This window comes from Heptranchias perlo, chromosome 10, assembly GCF_035084215.1.
Source record: "Heptranchias perlo isolate sHepPer1 chromosome 10, sHepPer1.hap1, whole genome shotgun sequence".
Taxonomy (NCBI): Eukaryota; Metazoa; Chordata; class Chondrichthyes; order Hexanchiformes; family Hexanchidae; genus Heptranchias; species Heptranchias perlo.
The window spans coordinates 69,388,506-69,411,980 of NC_090334.1; the positions used below are offsets into that span (position 1 = coordinate 69,388,506).

General features: G+C 46.0%; 1 protein-coding gene across 2 annotated transcripts in view; it reads right to left on the reverse strand.

Moving 5' to 3' along the window:
- The window catches only part of LOC137326667 (B-cell lymphoma/leukemia 11B-like), a 153,936-nt gene that overhangs the window by 127,801 nt on the left and 2,660 nt on the right, over positions 1 to 23,475 (reverse strand). For both annotated transcript variants that reach the window (XM_067991970.1, XM_067991969.1), the window contains exon 2: positions 20,564 to 20,902. In XM_067991970.1, coding sequence (XP_067848071.1) covers positions 20,564 to 20,902 — 339 coding nt within the window. The remainder of the gene's footprint in view (positions 1 to 20,563; positions 20,903 to 23,475) is intronic.

The window sequence follows — 23,475 nt, forward strand, 5'->3', positions numbered from 1 at the left end:
TCCTGGACTATTTGCACTTACAATATGGGAATCATTCATCCATTTGGTATTGCTCATAATTTTCTATTTACTCATTTACTACATATTTGGATTATAATTTTTTTAAATATATATTCATGTGTTTGGGATTTTGTAATGGCAATTTGTAATATTGGTGTAATTAGTCCATTTGGTAGCTACATATATAAAAAGAATTTGCCCTGAATACCTGATTAGTCTATGTACTACATAACCATTGATGGTTACCAGGAACCAATCCCTTCACTCCAACCCAGATTATCACTCTGCAGCCAAACTCTTCCCCCCCAACCCCAAAGTTCAAGCCCAGCCCTAGGCTCTGCCCCCATTTCCTCGCATCTTAGGCCATGACCCACCAATTCCCTCCTGCAAGGTAAACAAGATCTCATTACAACCCAACCCCTTGTTCCCAGAGAGAGAGGGAGACCGGATAATTTCTAAAGCTAGCAGAGGTTTGGAAGGTTGACTCTGAGGCCTCTATGACCGATGAGTGTACGACACACACAGAAAGATGTACAAAGAAAGGGAGTGTGTGAGAGACTTTCAGAATGCTTAATGTACAGAGAAATAGTAAAAGAGAAAGGCATAAAGAAAAAAAAGACAGGCACGTGAAAAAAAAGACAAAAAGAGGCATAATGCAAAGGGGAAACAGAGACAAAGAGAGACTTACACAAAGGGTGAGAGGGTGAAAAAGAGCCACAGATAAATAGAAATAGAGAATGACAAGAAAATGAAGCGCGTTCATAAAGAGAGAACGACAGATAGAGATAGAAAGCAGACACACTTTCAGGAAGAGAGATACACAATTTTACAGGAGATCAACTAGTTAAATTTTTTTTAAAGTATCAAAAACAGAAAAGTATATAGTGCTCCAACCCCTGCCCGTCAGTGGCTAACACTTCAGTTATTGCAGGGATTTGTCAATCCCTGGATCAAGTTTCAGCCCCTCTTACTGTTAACACTGTTACAGAACACATAACAAAAGTGTTCCACCGTCAAATTTGAAACAACAGCTTTTATAAAGAGACTTGAGCATGTAAACACATTCTGAAAACATCGACAGGCAGTAATACAGGTGAATCCTAATGCTGAAATTACTTTGAAATTCCGGGAGCTCCTTTGCTACAGTATGTAAAAGCAATAAAATCAGACCCCCCCCCCTCCCCACCCCTGAAGATGTGATGTGGAGATGCCGGTGATGGACTGGGGTGGACAAATGAAAGGAGTCTTACAACACCAGGTTATAGTCCAACAACAAATAAAGCATTTGGACTATAACCTGGTGTTGTAAGACTCCTTACATTTGTCCACCCCTGAAGATGTTTGCGTTGCATTAGCCCGGACAGGTAGTGGGTTTTGCCAGTTCTGGAGGTGTACGTCAAAATGGAACAACCTAAATATCTGCCACTTTCCACCATTAGTCCATCCTACCTATGCTCACCTCCCTAGTCATCTGGTAAGAAATTAAAGTCACTTCCATTATTGCCAGTACTGTGGATCTGCTACACAATATAGGTGAAACAGATTCCGCACCAGTGGCAACCCAAGCAAACTGAAAACAGCTCCATCCAAAGACAGTTAACCTCGCTATTAAGATTTCCTCTGAACCCACCTACAGTACTGCAAGGTGCCCGGGATGTTCCAGTTTGCACTGACAGCTACAGTGCATAATTTGGAAATAGGAAAATGATCCCTGACACGAGCTGTCAGATGACACAACACCAAGTGTGTGGAAACTAATTCATTTTGAAAAACGTCCTGTACTTTCCGTAACAGCAGAGAGTTTAGGAATGCTCAAAGAACTCGGCCTGTATTAACACTGGACATCCATGAGTAGAAACTGATTAATGAGGTGGTAAACTGACCCCATTTTGATCACCAATTCACAGATTAGCATTTGCAAAGGCGAGAAGCAGGAACATCAATCTGCTGTTTAAATATGCCTTGTGTGCATACATTTTAAAACCATACATTAAATACAATAGCCTTTCATAGTACAGCAATAAGAGCGGGTAGCAGTGCATTAGAGTGCTGTTCTATCAGCAGAGGTTTGAACCTCAGCCAGACTGACATTTGCAAACGGACTTCCTGAGCCAACACGGGTAGTTGGGTACAGCAACACACTGAGGAAATGCCCCTCACTAATGGGGTCGTAAGACGACATTAGATAAAAATTGGCAGGTATCACTCTTCTCCGCACCTGCTAGTCAACTATGGGGCAGCACTGGCAATGACTCTTGTTAGGGTAGAATTCCACAGGCACTAGTTGTCCTCTGGCACCTTGCCCAAGTGTTAACCTAGATAGTGAGCATCAGTAGCTTTGGCGTGCCTTACCCTGTCCTGGCCTGACATCTACAACACAGGCGCATTTTCCAACAAGACTCCCCGGACAGCGCTAAGGATTAAGAACCTCTACAGACTTTTCCTCTTCTTAGTCCAAGGGACTCGGAGGCCAATTGTAGCAGATCTACCAGCTGTCCCAGCCTTTTTCTGGTTACGTAAAAGCAAATAATTGATACTCCGGTGCTATTAACTCTCTTGGTTGTATGCAGCCACGCAGGAACTTAACAACCTCGACGTAGAGTTTAACCTACTACATAATCACTCAGCATTTCTGAAGAATAAGTGGAAGTGAAGATGACTGAATTTTCTTTCCATTCAATACCAAATAATACAGCTGTGCTTAATGGACTGATGTGAAAAGGAGGAAAGCTGAAATATACTGGGGGAAGTTGCGAGGCACCACCCCTGTTGGGGAGCCTCGTTAGACAGAAGCGCGGGTGCAGAATGGGGCTGTGCGATATTGTAGCCAAGTCTCTGACCCTTGCTCGGGTCCAGCAAGGCTCCGCACCGGCAGCGGTGCCGCACAATGTCTGCCGTACAAAAGCTCCACTTGGGTGTAAATGTGGTTGAGCGGTGGCTCTGTTGGTGAAGTGTTTGGTACGGAGCCGCAAAGATCAGATAGGGCCTAATTCCATCCCATAACCTGTGCTGAGTTTGCTGAACTCACACAGGGGCAGTTAGGACAAGGTGGGGGGGGGGGGGGAGGTGGGGAGGGGGAAGAGAATCAGCTGAATTACTACTCGTGCTCACTGGTGGAATGCATGTCCATGTGTGGACATTGTGCGCGGACAGAATCAGGCTCGGCTGGGATGCCTTCCCATGATCATACTGTTTGCCATCACTCACTCTCTAGGCTCAGGCATTAAGGGGTAGATTTTACCCTCACGGCAGTGGCTGGAAACTACCGGTAACGGATTGGCCGCCCGTTGCACACCTGGGCTTCAATAGTAAGGACAATGGAGCAGGGTGTACAACGGCCAGTCGATCCACCAGTTCAACCCCTCCCCACCACCACCGCAGGGGGGGAAATCTACACCGAAGAGTGGCACTTGGGGTTGTTGGGACTTGTGGAACTGTAACAGAGTATGAGTCGATGAAAGAGAGAGAAATGGAGGAGTGCAAAGCAGGCTAAATAGAATTGTCCACGCTGCGCTGAATCCTATGGTGAAGTGGTGATGCCAGCTTCTAATACTGGAACATAGGGATAGGAGTAGGCCATTCAGCCCCTCCCGCCTGGTCCACCATTCAATTAGATCATGGCTGATCTGCATCTCAACTCTTTCTATCCATAATACCTTGATACCCTTAGCCAACAAAAAAATCTATCCATCTCAGTTTTGAAATATCTCGAGAGCCCCTCTTTAACGAATCTCCAGTTTACAATGGCAGGTGGACAATGGGCAATGGAGTCAGTCTCAAGCTGCATGCTGGAAACATGCTACATGAGGGTCTAGTGCACAGCTCACCAGTTTAACCAGATTCTATTCTTTGCCACTTAGAACAAAGACTTCAGTTTCACGTGGCACCGTTTGACACTCTTAATCCAGAAACTGCCCACATTAACACACAAAAGCTTTGTCCGACATCTTAAAAAAGTGAACACTTCCGCTAAACACGTAAATCGTTTGTGCAGTGAGTATCACCAACAATACCTCCTAGGGTCCAATTCCCCATCTGAGAGATCGGGCGGACCACCTCCGCCAAATGTCTCTAGCCCACACTGCCCTTTACCCAGCCGCTGGGTGGTGTTCAGGTGGCCTGAGGGCTTTCCACCTGCAGATTTCTCTCTGAGGGAGGTGCGTGTCCTTCGCTCAGTACTTTCCCTTTAACAGCACAGCCAAAACCGGGCATGCACGTCAAGTAATACACATAGAGCACTACCGCTAAACAATTTAATCAAAGGATCATACAGCACAGAAGGAGGCCATTCAGCCCATTGTGCCTGCACCGGCTCTTTGAAAGAGCTATCCAAATAGTCCCACACACCTGCTCTTTCCCCATAGCGCTGCAAACTTTTGCCTTTCCAAGTCTATATCCAATTCCCTTTTGAAAATTACTACTGAATCTGCTTCCACCACCTTTTCAGGCAGTGCATTCCAGATCATAACAATTCGCAGCGTAAAAAAAAATCCTCCTCATGTCCCCCTCTGGCTCTTTTGCCAATTGACTTGAATCTGTGTCCTCTGGTTACCGACCCTCCTGCCAGTGGAAACAGTGTCTCCTTATTTAATCTATCAAAAACCCTCATCATTTTGAACACCTCTATTAAATCTCCCCCATAACATTCTCTGCTCCAAGGAGAGCAATCCCAATTTTTTTTTTTAAAAACTGTTTAAAAACTGCAATTCTCTCATCATTTTATTGCAGGGGAAAGAAAGCGAGAGTTACATCACGACGCCTGGGAGGTCCCCGCATTAAAGCTGTGACGGCTTCCTCTCGCATCCGGCAGCGCATTGTGCGTGCTGAGTGCCACAGGAGACCTTTGTGGACCAGGTCGTCGCGCCTCGGTCCCAGCCTCCCTCAGCCCGAGTGCCCCTCTGTGGACCAGGTCGTCGCGCCTCGGTCCCAGCCTCCCTCAGCCCGAGTGCCCCTCTGTGGACCAGGTCGTCGCGCCTCGGTCCCAGCCTCCCTCAGCCCGAGTGCCCCTTTGTGGACCAGGTCGTCGCGCCTCGGTCCCAGCCTCCCTCAGCCCGAGTGCCCCTTTGTGGACCAGGTCGTCGCGCCTCGGTCCCAGCCTCCCTCAGCCCGAGTGCCCATTTGTGGACCAGGTCGTCGCGCCTCGGTCCCAGCCTCCCTCAGCCCGAGTGCCCCTCTGTGGACCAGGTCGTCGCGCCTCGGTCCCAGCCTCCCTCAGCCCGAGTGCCCCTCTGTGGACCAGGTCGTCGCGCCTCGGTCCCAGCCTCCCTCAGCCCGAGTGCCCCTCTGTGGACCAGGTCGTCGCGCCTCGGTCCCAGCCTCCCTCAGCCCGAGTGCCCCTCTGTGGACCAGGTCGTCGCGCCTCGGTCCCAGCCTCCCTCAGCCCGAGTGCCCCTCTGTGGACCAGGTCGTCGCGCCTCGGTCCCAGCCTCCCTCAGCCCGAGTGCCCCTCTGTGGACCAGGTCGTCGCGCCTCGGTCCCAGCCTCCCTCAGCCCGAGTGCCCCTTTGTGGACCAGGTCGTCGCGCCTCGGTCCCAGCCTCCCTCAGCCCGAGTGCCCCTTTGTGGACCAGGTCGTCGCGCCTCGGTCCCAGCCTCCCTCAGCCCGAGTGCCCCTTTGTGGACCAGGTCGTCGCGCCTCGGTCCCAGCCTCCCTCAGCCCGAGTGCCCCTTTGTGGACCAGGTCGTCGCGCCTCGGTCCCAGCCTCCCTCAGCCCGAGTGCCCCTTTGTGCTCCGCTCCTCTGCGACGCTGAGGGAGCTCGCCCCATTTGGGCAGAGTCGCTGCCTGCAGGTGTACCTGCAGTTAAGACACGTGCCTCCGCAGTCCTCTGCGCCCCTACTCCTTCTTCCGCTTCAGTGCAATGGCGTTCGTTCATCCATTTTGGGAGCGGTAGGAATAGTCGGACCAGCACTAAGCGAGGATAAGTAGTCCATTAACCTCCATTCCACAACTTTTGTTTGAAACAGGTCTCCTTTTTATCAAAATCATAGAATGATACAGCGCAGGAGTCCATTCGGCCCATCGTGCCTGCGCCGGCTCTTTGAAAGAGCTATCCAATTAGTCCCATTCCCCTACCCTTTCCCCATAGCTCTGCAAACTTTTCCCCTTCAAGTATTTATCCAATTCCCCTTTAACTAAAATTAAAACTTAAAATTAAAAATAAGCAGTAGGAACCACTGCAGTTTCCTCCTACATAGCCGTTCCAGGCAGTATTGGTTTCCTGTCAAAATACAAACTCCCTTTTATAAAAAAAAAATTATCAATTCCAAATTGGTCTCTGCACAGGTTTTAAGAGATCTTATCTGACTGCTTGCTGCCTTTCCTTGTTTATGATGTGGAGTTTCCTTGTTTAGTTATCAAACTTCTTATTTACTCGGGAGGTGTAGAAGCAGTGGTCACCTGCTATTGTGCGGAACAGGTCTGACTGACTTCCCAGCCTGTTGCAATGACTCTGTCACGTTGGCATTTGCTACTCTAGCACAGTCTCTGAACTCTAAAGCAAAGAATGTCTTGTCTCTACTCTGCTGAATGTAACCGTACACGACAAAGAAGCCCTTGCACCACTGGTAGAACCTGAAGGCTGAGGACAAAGCACACGTTGAACAAGCAGCAGCATTAATCAGTAACAAATAGATAAAGGGTTGCAAGGAGTGCTTCTGCCCTTGGACTTGTGTGCTCTCCAAACCACCCCCCCCCCACCCCCACCCCACCCCAACCCCCAAACCGCGGTCTAAATCAGTGCATGGAATGGATCCTCGTTTACTGGAGGTGATCTGGCCCCCAGCCAAGCTCAACTAACTCTGTACAAAGAGGGATAAAAAAACTTCCTGCACAGGAAGCTTCACGACCACTGTACAGATCTTTACAAGCCCGTAAAACCCACCCCAGGACACCTCTAAAAATACAGAAAGAAAAAAAAAACTAAAAAAAAGTGATACGTTTCTTTTATACCTGACATCAGAATACAAAAGAATAATCTTTCCTTCCCCCAAAGCGGGTTTAAACCCATCGTGCCTGAGCAGCATGGGTTTGTTTCGAAAGATGGCTGCGCACATTTAATTGGTCTATAATATTTTTTTGCTAGAGGCCATTTGAACGTAATGTTTAACTAAACTACACAGTGGCCCTTACTTTAATAAGTGTCGACAATGTTTTCGAGACTGGTTCAAAGTACAACTGTAACCATTGTAAAACAGTGTCTCCACTGACAAAGGACGAAAATAACATTAAAAAAAAAATTAGCTTTCATCTTTTGCGCATCACAATTTATCAGTTTAGATAAACAGATTCGGTCCCTTCCCTCTGCGAAAGACCTGATCTCAGTTCAGGTGGCAAGCTAGGTGACCACTGGCCGGGGGGCGGGGGGCATCACAAGCGAGATGGATTCCATCTAAGTCCAATTTCACACACACTTGTACCTAACGCTTCCAAGAGGGGTTCCTGGATGGTGATCAGGAGCGGGAAGCCTGGCTGATTTTATCCCCCTCCCCCAACTCAGGGGAGCACTCAGGCAAACTACAGCACCCTACCACTGAGATCAGCTAGCTAAACACAGTCCAGCGATTGAACTCTTGAGCCATGTCCTGCTGCCCTGCATGGCTCAAATAATCACCAGTTAAATCACTGGTTATCTGGGCAGCTTCGTTACATGTGCACTTTAATGAACATACCAGAATCAAAAGGTGCAATGTTTTCACTTATGTGAACACCTTACCGATTAATGTTACTCAAGCTTTCCACGAATTTTCAACATCAGCAAAAGAAAACATTACAACTCAAGCCCTGACCACGCCCATGGGCCTCGCCCTCTCTTGCGTCCCTGCCAGCTTTCACACTTGGAAAAGATGGCGCCTACTTTAACAAGTCTTCCGACCCGATTGGAACGACCCACGATCACATTAGCTGCCCCCTCCGTCAGCGTGGCAGGCAAAATATCTCTACCGCAGTGGCCTGCTTGGAGCAGTAGGAGAATTTGCCTACAATAATGTGGGGGCTTCCCATGATGAGGCAATCCTAACCCTCTAATCTTCTGGTGAGCAATTTGTTGCCACGTCATCTTTCAGGCACTTCAAGTGTTTTTCAACAAAAGAAAAAAAAGCATCACCATCGTGTTAAATTAAAAACAGCTAGTGACAGTAGTGATGGGGCAGCCACCTAATAAAGCACAGGGTACAAGCTTGGTACAGTTAAACCTAAAGACAAATGTTGATTTTACTCTGCATCTTCTTAACAAGGACAGTCTGTTGAATATTGTAAATTTGCCAAGTTACAAAACGCTTCAGATGTTAACTCTAATGAGTGAAGTGACAATATTAATTACAACCGTATATGAAAAGTAAGAACCAAGGGACGAAGGAATGGCTACACCAGTCATGTGACTGCAGACAGGGAAGAGTTTTACAGGAGAGAGAGAGAGCGCGTGAGAGAGAGCGCGAGAGCGAGTGAGAGAGTCTGTAGGTACCTGGCAGGTGCTAAGGACCAGGGGGTTTCATAAAGGAAGGAAGAAAGGAAATAACTTTCCATATTAAAGATTAAACACAGTTCCTGGCTGAGATGTAACAATACACAGTCAGAAGTTTAAGAAGAAAGGTCTCCTGGGTTTAGCATGTCAGGTTTTTCAACCCTGGCGTCCTGCAATATGGACCCTTTAAAACAATCTCAATCTACTTAAGAAATCCAGTTAAAATTGTTCTTTTACTTCACATCTTAATATCAGGCCCTGATGATTCTCAAGTCTATATTGCGGCTGAGACTTTTACCGGTAGTATGATAATCAAACAAGTCTTTTTTGTTGATGATTTAATGGGAGGAACAAGGGTTACAGACTAACACAAATTGCTGGAGCATACTGTGAGGGATACGTTCTCACACAGTATGCTCCTGTCTTCTCTTTACTTCCCTTGCCAACTTGGTGCAGTGCTTCTTCATCAGGGAGCATCTCTACTGTCTGGATCAAAGATCTCTCTAAAGCAGTCATCAATGCTTCCATGCTAGCTGGTCAGGAGTGCACAGCAAAGTAGGGGAGAGGGTGATGGTGAAGATTCCCTTGCCCGTGGGTGGGATCTCTGCCATCGCAATGTCTTTTACTCTAATTCATTCTGTCCCAGGACCTGACAGCTATAGAACTCCTTTCCTCCCACAGCCTTTCCTTCCTCCTATGATCCAAAGACTCTTCGATTTACCTCACCTTCTCCCCCACTCTTTTCACTTTGGATCTTGGCCCTTCACCTAACCTTTCTAAAATCTCAAATCTAATTAAAAAAAAGCAACCGAACTCAATTATGCCGTCGCTATCCACCAGAATCTCTTACAAGGTCCCGCTTCAAATCTCCACATAGTTAGTTAACCAAATCTGGTCATCTAAAGTCAGGTATGAGAAGGACAGAACAGCCACATCTGCTGTAAGCCTTCATCTGTCGACTAGAGGTGGTGAAATCTCATTAGTTAATATCTGGCAGGTGTGGGGCTCTTAGATGCAGTACGAGACAACTCCTGCACAATTTAGTAAAGCACCTTTTGATAAGGCCTCAGCTTCCACTTGTCAAGAATGTATGAAGCATTAAAAAAAACCTCCCGCGCTTACTGCTCCAGTACAGCGGTCGGAGGCAAAGGAATTGTTTTTGCCCAAGAAGTTCTCGATAGAAAGGTGATTCTTGATTAAAGTTAGATCCCACATGTTAACGGACTAATAATGCCAACAGGTTCCAACCAGTCACAATCGCTCAGGTACAGTAATATGAGACACAAAATCCCACAGCTACCCAGGCAACCTGGAACAGAGCTAATCCTTAACCCTAACTGTTGAGGGGGATTTTTTTTTGAGGGGAGGTGAGCGAGGAAATTACTTTGCAGAAAATGCTGGAAATACTCAGCAAGTCAGGCAGCATCTGTGGAGAAAGTAACAAGTTAACGTTTCAGGTTGATGACCCTACGTCAGAGTTCTGACAAAGGGTCTTCGACCTGAAACGTTAACTCTGTTTGTAACAGATTCCGCCAGACTTGCTAAGTATTTCCAGCATTTTCTGTTTTTATTTCAGATTTCCAGCATCCGCAGTATTTTGCTTTTGAGGAAATTACTTTGCTTTCCAGGATGGCTCGATATGCCGAACACAGGAGGAATGGGCACTTGGCTGAGCTCCTGGAGGTTTTAATACTGAATTTGGGAGGCTCACTTTAATATGAGAATTACCAGAACGCAGACCGTTTTTGAGCACTGCGCTTTCTCCGTCACCGAAAGTCACTGATTGCTTCGCCAGCTAATTGCAAAAAAAAAAGGGCTACCCATCAGTTCCTAAGAGGCTTAAAAACTTTAACTCTTTAACATCTTCCAATTCTGACGAAAGGTCTTCGACCTGAAACGTTAACTCTGTTTCTTTCTCCACAGATGCTGCCTGACTTGCTGAGCTTTTCCAGCATTTTCTGTTTTTGTTCCTAAGAGATTATTGTGTACAAGTGGAGTGATTCACAAACTACTGTGATAATCAGGGCAGAGTACAAGAATGGGAGCTGCCTACGGGACACCCCGTCCACCACAGTTCAGTTAAGGTGTCAGCCGTGGCTCAGTGGGTAACATTCTCACCCCTTGAGTTAGAAGGTTATAGGTTCAAATCCCACTACATGGGGCTTGATGGACATTAATCCAGGTTGACACTCCAATTCTGCATATGCCAGAGGTGTCGTCTTTCAGATGGGATGTTAAATCAAGGCCCTATCTGCCCTCTCAGGTGGACGTAAAAGATCCCATGGTATTATTTTGAAAAAGAGCAGGGGAGTTCTCCCTGGTGTCCTGGCCAATATTTATTCCTCAACCAACATCACTGAAAAAAAGATTACCTAGTCATTAACATATTGCTGTTTGTGGGGCCTTGCTGTGCACAAATTGACTGCCGTATTTCCTACATTGCAACAGTGACTACACTTCAAAGAAGTACTTCATTGGCTGTGAAGCGTTTGGGACGTCCTGAGGTTGTGAAAGGCGCTATATAAATGCAAGTTCTTTCTTTCTTTTCTTTAAGTGGCTTAAAGTCATAGACCGCGGATTGGAAGCACACACAAGGGTCTGCTGACTCTGTCACACCGTGAACGGAAAGCGCATGGGTGCTGTATTTCTACGACACGGTTTGGGTTTGTGTCTCCCCGCCCCCCCCCAATCCCCTTGCCGTGAGCTACAATTGAATCGACGTCTCACGGTTTTCAGTGTGCGTTTTTTTTAAACAAGATAAAAATATAAAAAGGTAACGGTGAAACACTTTGAGTTAGGGGCAGGCATGACCGCAGGGTGGCAGCCAGCAGGGGGGGTATTTTGTATCAGTGGCACGGGAAGTTATCAAGTTGCCAGGGAATGGAAGCAATACCACCACCCGTGTAATCAAAAAAAAAACAGACATTATCGCTGTCTACCGGGTTCTGAAGGAATTACATGGAATGTACAGCACAGAAACAGGCCATTCGGCCCAACTGGTCCATGCCGGTGTTTATGCTCCACACGAGCCACCTCCCAGCCCTCTTCATCTAACCCTATCACAACCACTCAACGAAAGCTGAGCCTGGTAGCTAAGGCAACACCAACAAGGTGCTCATCCACTGTAGTCTTAGAGCTCACGACAATCTGCCTTCAAATCAAAAGGGAAACTCTTAAGGCCGCTATTATTATTACTGCACGCGAACACGGGAGAGCGAGCTCCACCCGCCTCCTTCACACTGCAGAGTTGGGAGCTGGTCTCCGTGGGCACAGAGAGACTCCGAGAGCAGGTGCGTTGCACCACCTCTCCCCACGTCTATTTTAACCCGAGAGGCAGCCCTAAATCACCAGGCCACGCTCGGTCTGCGACGCGGGCCGCTATTCATGCCACGGAGCTCAGCCAACAAATGGAGGGCCGCGTGTCTCAAGTCGGCTGAGCTCCTCTCCTGTGGCTCGAGCAGGGCCTCTCCAGAAACCTGGCTTTCGTTTGCAGACTCCCCAAGTCGAGTGAGCTTTCTCTACGGGAGAGGCAGGCTATAAATACACGTGATAACAGACACAGTGGAATATCGGAGTGTCTTCTGGCAATGCGGACATCCTGTCTGATTTCTTCTTGCCCAACTGCAGTGATCTATCAAATAAATCCCACAATTTGTTATTCAATCACTGCTTCACATCCCGATCTCCACCACTCCCCACCCACCCTCCCCATTGCCTTTATTTCCTGGCTGACCCATAAAGACTTCTTGAAAATCTCTTTCCCTGCTGTAGAATGCATGCTTAATCTATTTTATTTTTTAAATTTCCAACGCCATTCCACTGAAAAATCACAACAAAATGAAGTCTTCTGTTTCCCTGTCAGGGAGGCAGGACACTGCTGACCAAAGCAGGGAGCAAAAAAAAAATACAAACATTAAAACCAAACTACGAGAACCATCAAACAAGAGCCATTTCCAGGTGAAGGTTTCCAGCAAGCATCAAGGGTCCTCTTCCTTTTTTTTACATCCGGGCCAGTAAAACAAACACACACATACAGAACTGCAATTATATTTGAAGTCAACACACAGATCTGGACTGCTCCCTACAACTACATGCCCATTAGTACTTCACTTAACTGGTGATTGTAAACAGCAAGTGTCCGCCTGGCACGGGACGGGAGGAGGAGAGGAGGGACGGGGGAGACACAGTTAAAACCAATCCCGTCCTCATCCCGACAGTCATGCGAGTGCCCCTTCTATCAACATCGCCGGTAGCCATCAGGCGTGGGAACCGTGAATGATTCCTCCCCATAAACCCCACCCCCCCCCCACCAAAACCCAGGAGCACTGATGCATTCCAACTACCACCCCACTGAGGTGGGCTAACTCAGCAATGTAACCAGGGATCCTAACCTGGAAACCTTCCCTGGCCTCCGTTCCATTGCAGGCAATGATACCTTTTTACCTACTGAACCACCGGGGAGGCGGGGGGGGGGGGGGGGTGGGAGGGGGAAGCAATGGGATCTGATCCAATGCTTCATTGAGTCTCATTAATCCAAGGTGAGTTATCTGGGCTACATCATCCTCGGTTTTACACATACACAAGCACGCGCCGATACTTTTGGTATTGAGCCCTGGCAGACACGTAGCACAAGCTAATTAGTCTTCACCAGCCTGAAATACTGACCTGCACACACATCCCATTAGTATGAGGTTCCACCAAATTCCAATTGGAATTCATAAGAGATGGGGAGGCGGGGGAAAGCAAGACTGATAAAAATAACTAGACACCAAACTACGACAAAGCCGGCAGTGGTTCAGTTAATATCGGAAATCAAAGCTGCTGATTAAACAGACGAGAATGTCGGAAGTCAAACAATCAGAACTGTAGCAAAGCACTTGCTTTCTTCTGGGGTTAAGTCAAAAGGTGATGTTTGGACGTGTTTAATCCCAAACTGCCAGCATCTTAAACCCCAACGCTGGAAATATTGGGAAGCTTCAGACTGCACCTCATTCCCTCTTTTCAGAGTCCGTGGGTCATTGGATCCTTAATGCACAGTTTTTTTTTGAGGGGGGATGGAGGGAAATAGAGAAAGCAGGTTAAGTGAGAAATCAATTTCACATCCAAAGCCTACTAATGCCCCTTTGTATTAAAACACTGCAGTCAATGACAGCCCCTTTCAGTGGCTGTGTGGTCAAATGAATGGGCCAGCGCTACCATAAACAATCTTTCATATATAAAGCATCTTTCATGTCCACAAGATGTCCTAAAGTGTTTTGCAGCCAATAAATTACTTTTTAAGTGCATGCATCACTGTTATATAGGCAAACACAACAGCCAATGCACACAGCAAGATCCCACAGGCAACAATGAGATAAATGACGTGACAATCTAGCGTTGGTTCAGGGATCAATGCTGGCCAGCACACCGGGAGAACTCCCCTGCTCTTCTTCGAATCATGCAAGGAATCTTTTACGTCCACCAAAACAGGGAGACGAGGGCCTCATTTTACCATCTCAACCGAAAGACGGCACCTTCGGCAGTGCAGCACTCCTTCAGTACTGCTGAAGTGTCGGTCTAGATTATGTGCTCAAATCTCTAGAATGGGACTTGAACCCATGCCCATCTGACTCAGAGGTGAGAATACTAAACACTGAGCCAAGCCGACACTTGAAGAGGTGGCTTTTGCCAGCAATTCCGGAAACACCTGTGTTCCCCGCCCTTCGATATAAATGCTGCCTCCTACAGCTGCCACCTTTGGACCGAGCCCTCTGCGCACTTGCAATTGTCAGCTGTGCAGTTCCCTGATCTCTCGCCTCCACATACCGCCCCCAGCTTCTGAGCAATGAGCAAATGTCTTGTCTATTGTTCCTGCAACGTAGAAACCGCCCCGCAAAGTAGTAGCCGCAGAGTCAATAGGACCAGGCACTTAGAAGGGATGTAAGGCCAGAGGGTTTGAAGGGAGAAATGTGGACAGACTACACTGTATACTTGCCCCCTTTACAAGTTTCGGTATGATTCTTCACTCCACAGTTTTCACAATCTAGGGCAGGTCAAGGCAGGGAGAGGCTGTAGGTGGCCAGACTTTCTCCCAAATCAGAAGGGTAGTTTTTTTTTATTGGCAATTTGCCGTCAGCTGTACTCCCTGGCAAAACGCTGTGATATAAATGGGGCAAATCTGGTCCCAATTGCCCTGATAGGTGCCATAGAAAGCAGTGCAAAAATGTGGGCCCCGGTCGCTCCACCAGGACCAGCGTCAGGGTTGGTAAAATACATCTGATGCCCTGGCATTCGGAGGTCGCAAATCTCTGGTTCGCCACTGCTGCCCCTTTTACATCCATCCCGCCTGCCAGTCAAACCTGTGCATCCCTGGGAGAGGTGAGGCAGCAAGCCATCTCCCTGTAGCCTGGATCATTCCTTCCCCACCCCTCCACCCAACTCTCGGTGGGGGGGGGGGGGGGGGGGGGGGGGGGGAGAAAAAGAGAGGGGGGGTAGAGGAGAAAAACAAAAAAAATCAAGTTGTCTTTTTTTTTTATAAAAAAAGGAATCTGTTGAAGACAAAAATTCACAAAAAACTGCATTCCTGCGAAAACATACAACAGCTTTAAACTGAATTAGGTTTCCTGGAAAATGGAAATGAATCAGAACCCCCCCCCTCCCCGCTCCAGGCCAGAACAGCTCAAATTCGCCTATTGTATGAGCACCACAAAAGGCAAATCTCGTTTTTGAAAGTAGTGTACCACAAGCTTTGCAGGGAGTTCAACAATGCCAAGGTTTAACTGTCCGACATCCTACAAAATAGATTATAATCTATCCCGTGTATTAAAAAAAAACGGTCTTGATTCCCAGGCAATTATTCCCAACTGTCTTTTAAAAAAAAACACCAGAAGAGTAAATGAACATGTAATCTTAGTTTTACATTCCAGGCCGCAAACAAAAAGAAAAAAAAAATTATTTTTGAAATTTGAGAATTTAACAGCAGAGAGCAGGGATTGTAATTAAATGGACGCTGCGTGGAATCTGGTTGACATTAGCGTATCTGTGCACTTATCCATCACAGACGGTCCATGCTGAACAGAACAGTGAACGATTCAGCAGGTTTTATGCAGGACTGGGGGTACCTCAGGCTAATGAAAGCACAAGGAGAGATCAAAGTGCTTTTCAGTTAGCCCCAGGATCCCCCTATTCCTGCACAGGCCCCGTTGTTTCACCAGTCACTCCAGACATTAGTCCACGTTTCAGGAGGAGTTTTTTCCATGTGAGTTTGAGGTAAACATCTTTATCTTTTGTTGTTTTTTTTAATGTGCTGTCTACGACTTGTAACACATTGGGAAGTCACCGAGCAATAATGGGGTGAGGGGGCACGGGACACGCGTTCAACCGAACAATGCAGCGGGGACAGCAGCCGGGAGGGGGAGGGGTAACCCCTAAAATTAGTCTTGGGGTCTCTAGGATGGGAGGGGACAGAGAGGAAACCAGCCAGGACTCCCCATTCCTCAACGCCATTCAGCTCCCCCACCCTCATCGCCCCGCCACCCCCCCACACCCCCCGCCACCCCTGCTAAGTGCACGCCTGTCTGCGTGCGAATCGGGTTCCCGGAACAGGGTCGGGTTCGTTGGCTGCACTGCCTTTCACGGTTGAATATGCTACCAATCATCACTGCCTTGCTTCACACATGAAGAAGGCCATTTGAGCAAGGTAGAAGATCGGTGGAACTGTACCCCAGGAAAAGTCGCTGAGCTTAGGAAAAGGAGGGGGGGTGGGGAACCGTGGGGGAAAATGCACCCCATTTCCAAGGGGCAAAGGGGACAAATTCCCATTCCCCAGTTGTGCTCCAATCGCCCTATGAATGAAACTCAACAGCAAAATGCTGCCCAATCCAGCAAGTAACAACAAATTCAAGTGAACCTCATCACTAACTGTGTCTTAAGGCAAACAGTTACAACTTATATAAAAAAAAACTTTACAATGTTTCACACGGGACTCTTCCCTCACCCCCACCCCCACATTTGTTCTCTCCACTCCCTCCTGTGCAACAGACACGGCTCATGAAAAACAACCCTTTGAAATTGAAGGCAAGTACCTCTGTGAAACAGCAAGACAGAGAGGGAGAGAGAGAGTAAGAGAAACAGAGAGGAAAATAAAACCAGGGAGTCAGACACAGAGAAAAAGAGATAGAAAGACAGAATACGAGGGCAGGGAAAGAGAGAGAGAGAGAGATAGACAGACAGAGACACAGAAAGAAATTCATCCCAACAGACAACAGAGAGACAGACACAGACTGGCACAGAGACAGCATCAGAGAGAGACAGAGACAGACAGCAACAGACGTATGAGACAGAGAAACATGCAAAGACAGAAAAAGAGAGACAGACACACAGACAGTGAGAGAGAGTTTTTTTTCTTTCCTGTGTCTAAACATGTCCCCTTTAAATTAGGTCTCCTTTTTCACCTTTCTGTCTCAGTGTATATATATCAGGGCCACCATGTATAAATAAACTTTGATGTTGAGGCCGGGAATTCAAGCAAAGCTTACTCAAGACTGGCTACGTTCCACTGCACTGGCTGAACAAAACACATAAAACAGAGGTGGAAAGGAGCTGCAGAGCCATAATGCAACCAAGGGGCTCCAGATAAGAGCAGTGACTGTGAGAGCAGAGCTCTGGCTGTTTATACACATCTGGGGCCCGACTTGGCCAAGTTTTACATTCAGTTCTAAAATGTAAATTGCAAAGACAAATAGCACGAATCAGATTCTTCTGGCGTGCACCAGGGGCGTGCCAGGCACAGGCATCCAACTATGGCCCAATGAATTTTGCAGGCAAGGCAAGGCGAGCTCGTAAACCATGAGGTTGCACTGGAGCCTTGATGTGTGAGTTTGTGTGAACGTGAGAGTACGTGAGTGTGAGTGTGAGGGTCTGTGCGTGAGCATGAAGAAAAGGGCCATACGCAGTAACATAGCAGCTTTCAAACATTTCTGCAATTAACAATTTTATTCCGTTTGTGAAAATGCAGTAGTGGCGCAAAGACGAGACCCCCCCCCATCGGTGAGAGAGCAGTGTAAGCAAGCACAACAAGAGCACTGCAAGTCAAGTCAAACAATAATAGGCCGCATCGCACAGCAGACGCTGGGACAGTTCCATAACTATATTTCCAAAGTTCTGTAAAAAATATTTTTCTCTACCTTGCTATTAACAAAGAGGCATTTAAGCACCCAGCGCCAAATGGTACCTGACATCCAACAACGCCAGACATTTTAAAATATACAAAATGACTCTCATTGGACAAAGTGTTGATAAGCCTCATTTCCTGCTGAATTACTAATTGCTAAGCTGGTCACTGTTCTCAAACATGGATGCCTAGATATAAGGATATGCTGGGACGCTGCGCTATGACAAGCCTACAATAATCAAAGTCCGTCTGTTTATTTCCCTGGTGCGAAAATCCACATGCAACGGGAAATTGTGGGATAACAGTTTGAAAAAGGCTCTTTCACTTTAGAGAAGAGGTGAGGGAGGAATCGGTAGAATTAACTGCAGCATCACAATAATTAACGTGCTGTAACACTTTATCATGTAGCACGGAAATAATTTATTTCATTAAAAAAAACATAACAACCAGACAGTTCCATCCCCTATGTGAGAGCCTGGGATTTGCTGTTGGCGGTTATCAGATTTTTTTTTTGGTTTCAAATACGAACACCCGGATTTGTTTCTTTTCTTTTAAAGCTAAAAATGTGTTCACATGATGTCAATTAGTGGAAAACTTGAAACCAATTTTTTTTTTGTTGCTTTCTAATCTGCGTTGCTTTTTTTTTTAAAAAAAAAGGACACCCTGTGAGTCTGAGGCAAATCATCGCAAACAAAACACTGGGGCTTGTGAGTACTCTGGCTGCCAAGCGCATCAAAGGGAAGCAAAGAGGGCCATTCTGTTTTCATTATGACTTTGGGATTTCTGGATAAGCCCCTCACCCGTAGACACTAAATCCCCCCTTGGTACCCCACCCACTCTTTTAAATTTAGCAAAAAGGCCCACCAGTAGCTTCCTAGGGAGGAGGAGGGGGGGGGGGGAATACGTGTGTGTGGTGGGGGGGGGGGGGGGGCGGTGGAGAGCATAGGTGATTTGCAAGAGTCAAACATATCACTTTGTCTGAAGGCAAAGCAATGATACAAGGACAGCCTTAAACCAGCCAATTTACCGATTTTATTTTTCGGACCCCGATAAGTACAAAAGCAGTTTGTCAATCGTGGCGAATAAACAAAACAACACTGGAACCCCACCTCTCCCAATATTACTTTGAAATTCGTAACTCTGAACATAAACTTATTCGTCCAAATCTCCCTCCCCCTCCCCTAAATAAAAATGTGTTACACCATGTTTCATTCTGAATCATACGATATCGTGTAAACCTTTTACAAAAAATTAAAATTCCACAACATTCCAATTTACATTGAAGCTTTATCTTTTTTATATAAAATATTCTAATGCTCCAATACACTCACAATGCTGCTTAGTATCCCTATAGAGGATTTTAAATAATTACTTCAAAATTATTATACACTTTTTTTTTATTTTAAGAAGAAAAGTGGCATTCTGTCGGAGGAGTTTCTGAGGTGAAAAGTCCACACCATGTGGAGTGTTTAATCTTCTGTGATTTACTGTTGAGTAGCATTCCGAAAGATAAGCCAGCACAGGCTTCCACAATACAAGAATACAAACACGCATGCGCATGCTCTTGTGCACGTGTGTGCGCACGCACATGCACACACGTGCGTGTGCAATGGCAAGAAAGCGCAGAGTTCCTGATCACGTGAGCTGATAACCTCAAGGAAGCCGCCCACTCGCGCGCTCCCAAACTTTACTTCCATTGGCGGCGCTAACACGGGACAGCTCACTGGTTTCGAATATTGTATATCTAAGATGGCACCGGCACAGGTCAGCAATGCCCATCTCCCTTCCTCGGCCTGATCCAAGTGCCATTCCGGAAACTAATTCCCACCCCCCCCACCATCCCCGTGCCAGTCCAAAAATGACCAGATTTTATTGAATCCAATTTCACAAGTTGCTGTAGAAAGACTTAAGCTCACGGCCTACTGCTGGTTTCTAGTCCAGTGCCATAACCACTACACACCCGTACAAAGTATCCAACCTGGGCAGTTTGCAAGGGGGAATCCAGGACTTGAAAACAGTGTCAAACGGAAATGCAACCATTCACCTTCAGGCCTAACTTGCATTCTGATTATTTTTTTTGAGTAGAGAATGAAGTTAACCTCTCCTTCCGGGGTGAGCAAAGCTTTCTTTGGTGGGGTGGGGAGGAGGAAAGGTGCAGCTGAAATCCCCTTTTATATTCTAGTCAACAAAATGCCACTCTTCTCTTTTAGATTCTGGGTGCAACACGTGAATTTTTTCCCTTTGTAAAATCAGTCCCCGCTCTACAGCATGTGAGAATCGGTATCGGCACATTTTTAAAAAAAAAACACAAATGACATCCTATTAACCCTTAAAGCACCCGCCGTGTCACACTGACTGTTTGAGAACGCCTCTTTTTTAAAAAAAACTCGGCGCTAACAGTTAAAGTGAGCTCTTCTCGAAGAGTTACGCTCAAAAGTGTGTACGCATCCCAGGAGCCTCTCTGTAGTGACAGCAATGAAATTATATATAAAAACAGCAAGCCCTGAAAAATGCTTAAAATAAAAACACACAAAGGGCCAACACACAAAGTACCCTCCTCCTATCTATTTATAGCACGAGAGAGAGTGAGTGTGTGTGTGTGTGTGTGTGTGTGTGTGTGTGTGTGGTGTGTGACAATTCTCTTGATGCCTGCTATATATAGTGTAGGTAGCAGTATGGCAAAGGCAGCTCACAAATAAGAGACAGGCATTTTTTTTCCCCGTGTATTATTAAACTCTGCTCAGATTCAGGAACATTTGGAAAGTGGAAAGTTCTGAAAAGCTCATGAAGGTTAAAGCAAACACTGAATTTATCTCTCAACAAAAGGGGGGGGGGGGGGAGTTGCGGGTAGGGGGAGAAAATCAATCGCTGTGACTGTACCTACACATTAAACCATAATGAGGAACAAAAACAGACCAATTATCAGTTCATTGAGTGGTATTAGATGCATTACCTCCTGCAAGATTCTCCTGCTTCGGGCAAATTCCTTTCGTGGGTGTTAGCAGACGATCGTCTTCTTCGGGCGTGACTTGGATCCCGATTTCGACCGGCTCAGACACTCTCTTGGGCTCCGGGTGCGGGGGCGAGGGGCTGCGTTTACCCACTGCCTTCTCCAAGCAGATGCCAGCAGCGTTGCACTGCTTCCTCTTGTGCTCGATAAAGACGAGGATGTCGGCCAGGGGGAAGTGCGCCTGGCATTGTCCGCAGGTCAGCAGGTCGCGGTCGCCGCCGCCCGGCTCGGCGATGGCCGCGTCCTCTTCGTCCGTGCTCGTCGTCTCCACATGGTCGGCCTCTGCTTGGCGCGGGGAACAGAGAGAGGAGAGCCTCCTTTTAGCAAAAAAGTCAATTTACAACACGGTCCCGTATCTCCCTGGGTTTACGGGCGATTCATACATTACACGGAAAGACAGACGCGAGCGTACCTGACCAAACTCTTCCACCAACCTGACCCCCCACCACCCTCAATCAAACAAAAAAAAACATCTTTTACAAACGTGAAATAAAGAAGTTGCGAGAAAGAAAAAAACGCCCTCAGCAGAGCCAACGGCTCAAAAGCATTTTTTAAACATTTTTTTTTACACCTTGCACACAGTTGTCAGTGAAACAAGACGCAGGTTTTCAGATGCAAGACACTCAGGAAACAAATCTGCAAAACTAAAAGAAAAGGGCCTTTTCTAATACAAATGCTGTTGAATATCGTAAATCTAGATAAATGCTACTCCAACGCCCCTGCCTAATTCAGATTAATTTAATGTTTACTGATATACTGGTTGGGGTTTTTTCTTGTTGTGTTAAATGTGGTAGTCATTCACTAGAGACCCATGGCTGGCTTTTTTTCGGGGGGGGGGGGGGGTGTAGAAGAGAGAACAGAGTTCTTGCCCCTCCAATCTGCATCACAAATATGTGTAAATTTACAGACAGCCAATGCACGGTGGTACCCCAAGAGACAAGGGTGCTGTAGTTATTGATGAGTAGAATTCCCCCCCCCCCACAACAAAAAAAAACGAGCTTAATACAAAGAAATACATTTTTAACATAAAAACGTCACAACTAGTGGTTTGTGGGGCCTTTTGTTAGGTTGCACTTGCTGAGGATAACCAGTGCTGCATTTCTACTTTAAAGTGATCACCAATTTTATATTTTTTTCATGTAAATAAACTGGTGAGGTCATTTCATCAAGTTATACTGATAAGTAAGAACGTCACATTGAAATTTTGTATATAGGTTTATACATTAATAGGTACAATTAACAAACGGGGACAACAAAGAGGGAGAGAGAGAGAGAGAGAGAGATTGGGAAGACAAAGCGTGAATAGGAATGTTCTGATTCATCTGCCTCTTTTCAGCTCCTCGGCTATTGTACCGACAAGCACGTAACATTTTAGTGCTCTCCACAGACAGTCGCTCAAAGTTTAACAACTTGCTCTGTCACAGGATTACAAGAAGCCTCATTATTTCAGTGGTACAATTTATTTTATTTTTTTTGCATTATTTGAAAACCCTTAACAGGTTCTCAAGGAATATTAATCAGCAGCAAAACTGTTCCAACAAACCAGAGTGTACAGATAGATTTGTGCGAGCAAAGCAGTCTTATTTATTTTTTTGCTAAATATGAGAAAAAAAACCCTATATAAGTCTACACAACCACACGCAGTGCAATGGTGAGATACCACCGACTACATTACCCTTCACATAAAAAGAAATCTGCATCTGAAACATGAAATAAAACCTACAATATTTAATATCAGAAGACTCAGAAAAGGCAAATATACTCTCGGTGATCGTTCTATCATTAATCAATTCCCACATCTGCTGTCACTTTAGCAAGAAAATGATGATATTCATCTAACCTACTCATTGACGTGTGTACAACTGCTGAAGTGTATCCCCTCTGCTTTAATTTATTTCTAAATAACTTGCTTAAGGCACTTTTTGTTTTATTCTGGGTTTTACGAGCACGAAAACAATGCAAGAAGGGCAGAAGCTCAGAAGCATTCAGCTCTTGTCAAAGTAGAAGTACTCCCCTCCTTATCGTTGGCCTGGGCTTTGCTAGTTTAAGGAACCCGGAAAAAAAAACAAACACGGGTCTCTTTTGTCTTAAACGCTCTGCCATCACAAAGTTGAACGGATATTTTAAAATTAATATATTTTCTTTGTTTTCAAACACAACGAGCTCTCTCTCTCTCTCTCAGATAGCTACCTTCGGTTAAAAATAAACCAAATCACTGCAGCATCCTAAATATTTCTGAAGATATGACAAACATTTTCCTCTCCCCAACCCCCCCACCAAACACACAAACCAAAGATCTTTTCTTTTTAAAAAAAAAGACATGGCCATGCAATTTAAATTTGCATTATGTGATGCTGGATACCTTTTAAATTAATTCAAATAAAAACAATATCAAAAATTGTTTTTGGATGTTCCAGTCCATTATTTTAATTGCAATCTCACCGTCCAAGTTCCTCTGAAGATCAATACAGTATTTTAGTTTGACCAAACTGATTGTGTTGTACCAGGGATTGATATTTTATATATACACATACATACATTGATTTATTTGAATTGCAAAAGGTATAAGTCTTTTTAAATAAAATAATACATTGCCTTGAAGAAAAAATGCGACGGTGCAATGCTGTACCAAATGCCTATGTATATATATATACACATGTAAACTGTGCATTATGTATGTCTGATAGTAATACAGGTAGGTAATGGTGCCGCTTTGCAACTGGTCACTAGAGCAGGTTTTTTTTTGCTTTAGCGCATTGATGAGTTGACTTAGAGCGCCCCCTTGCGGCGGCCGCGCGTCACTGCCCCTCGCCAGCGCGGGACGCGGCTGCAAGTTGGAACCCTGCACAAAGTTT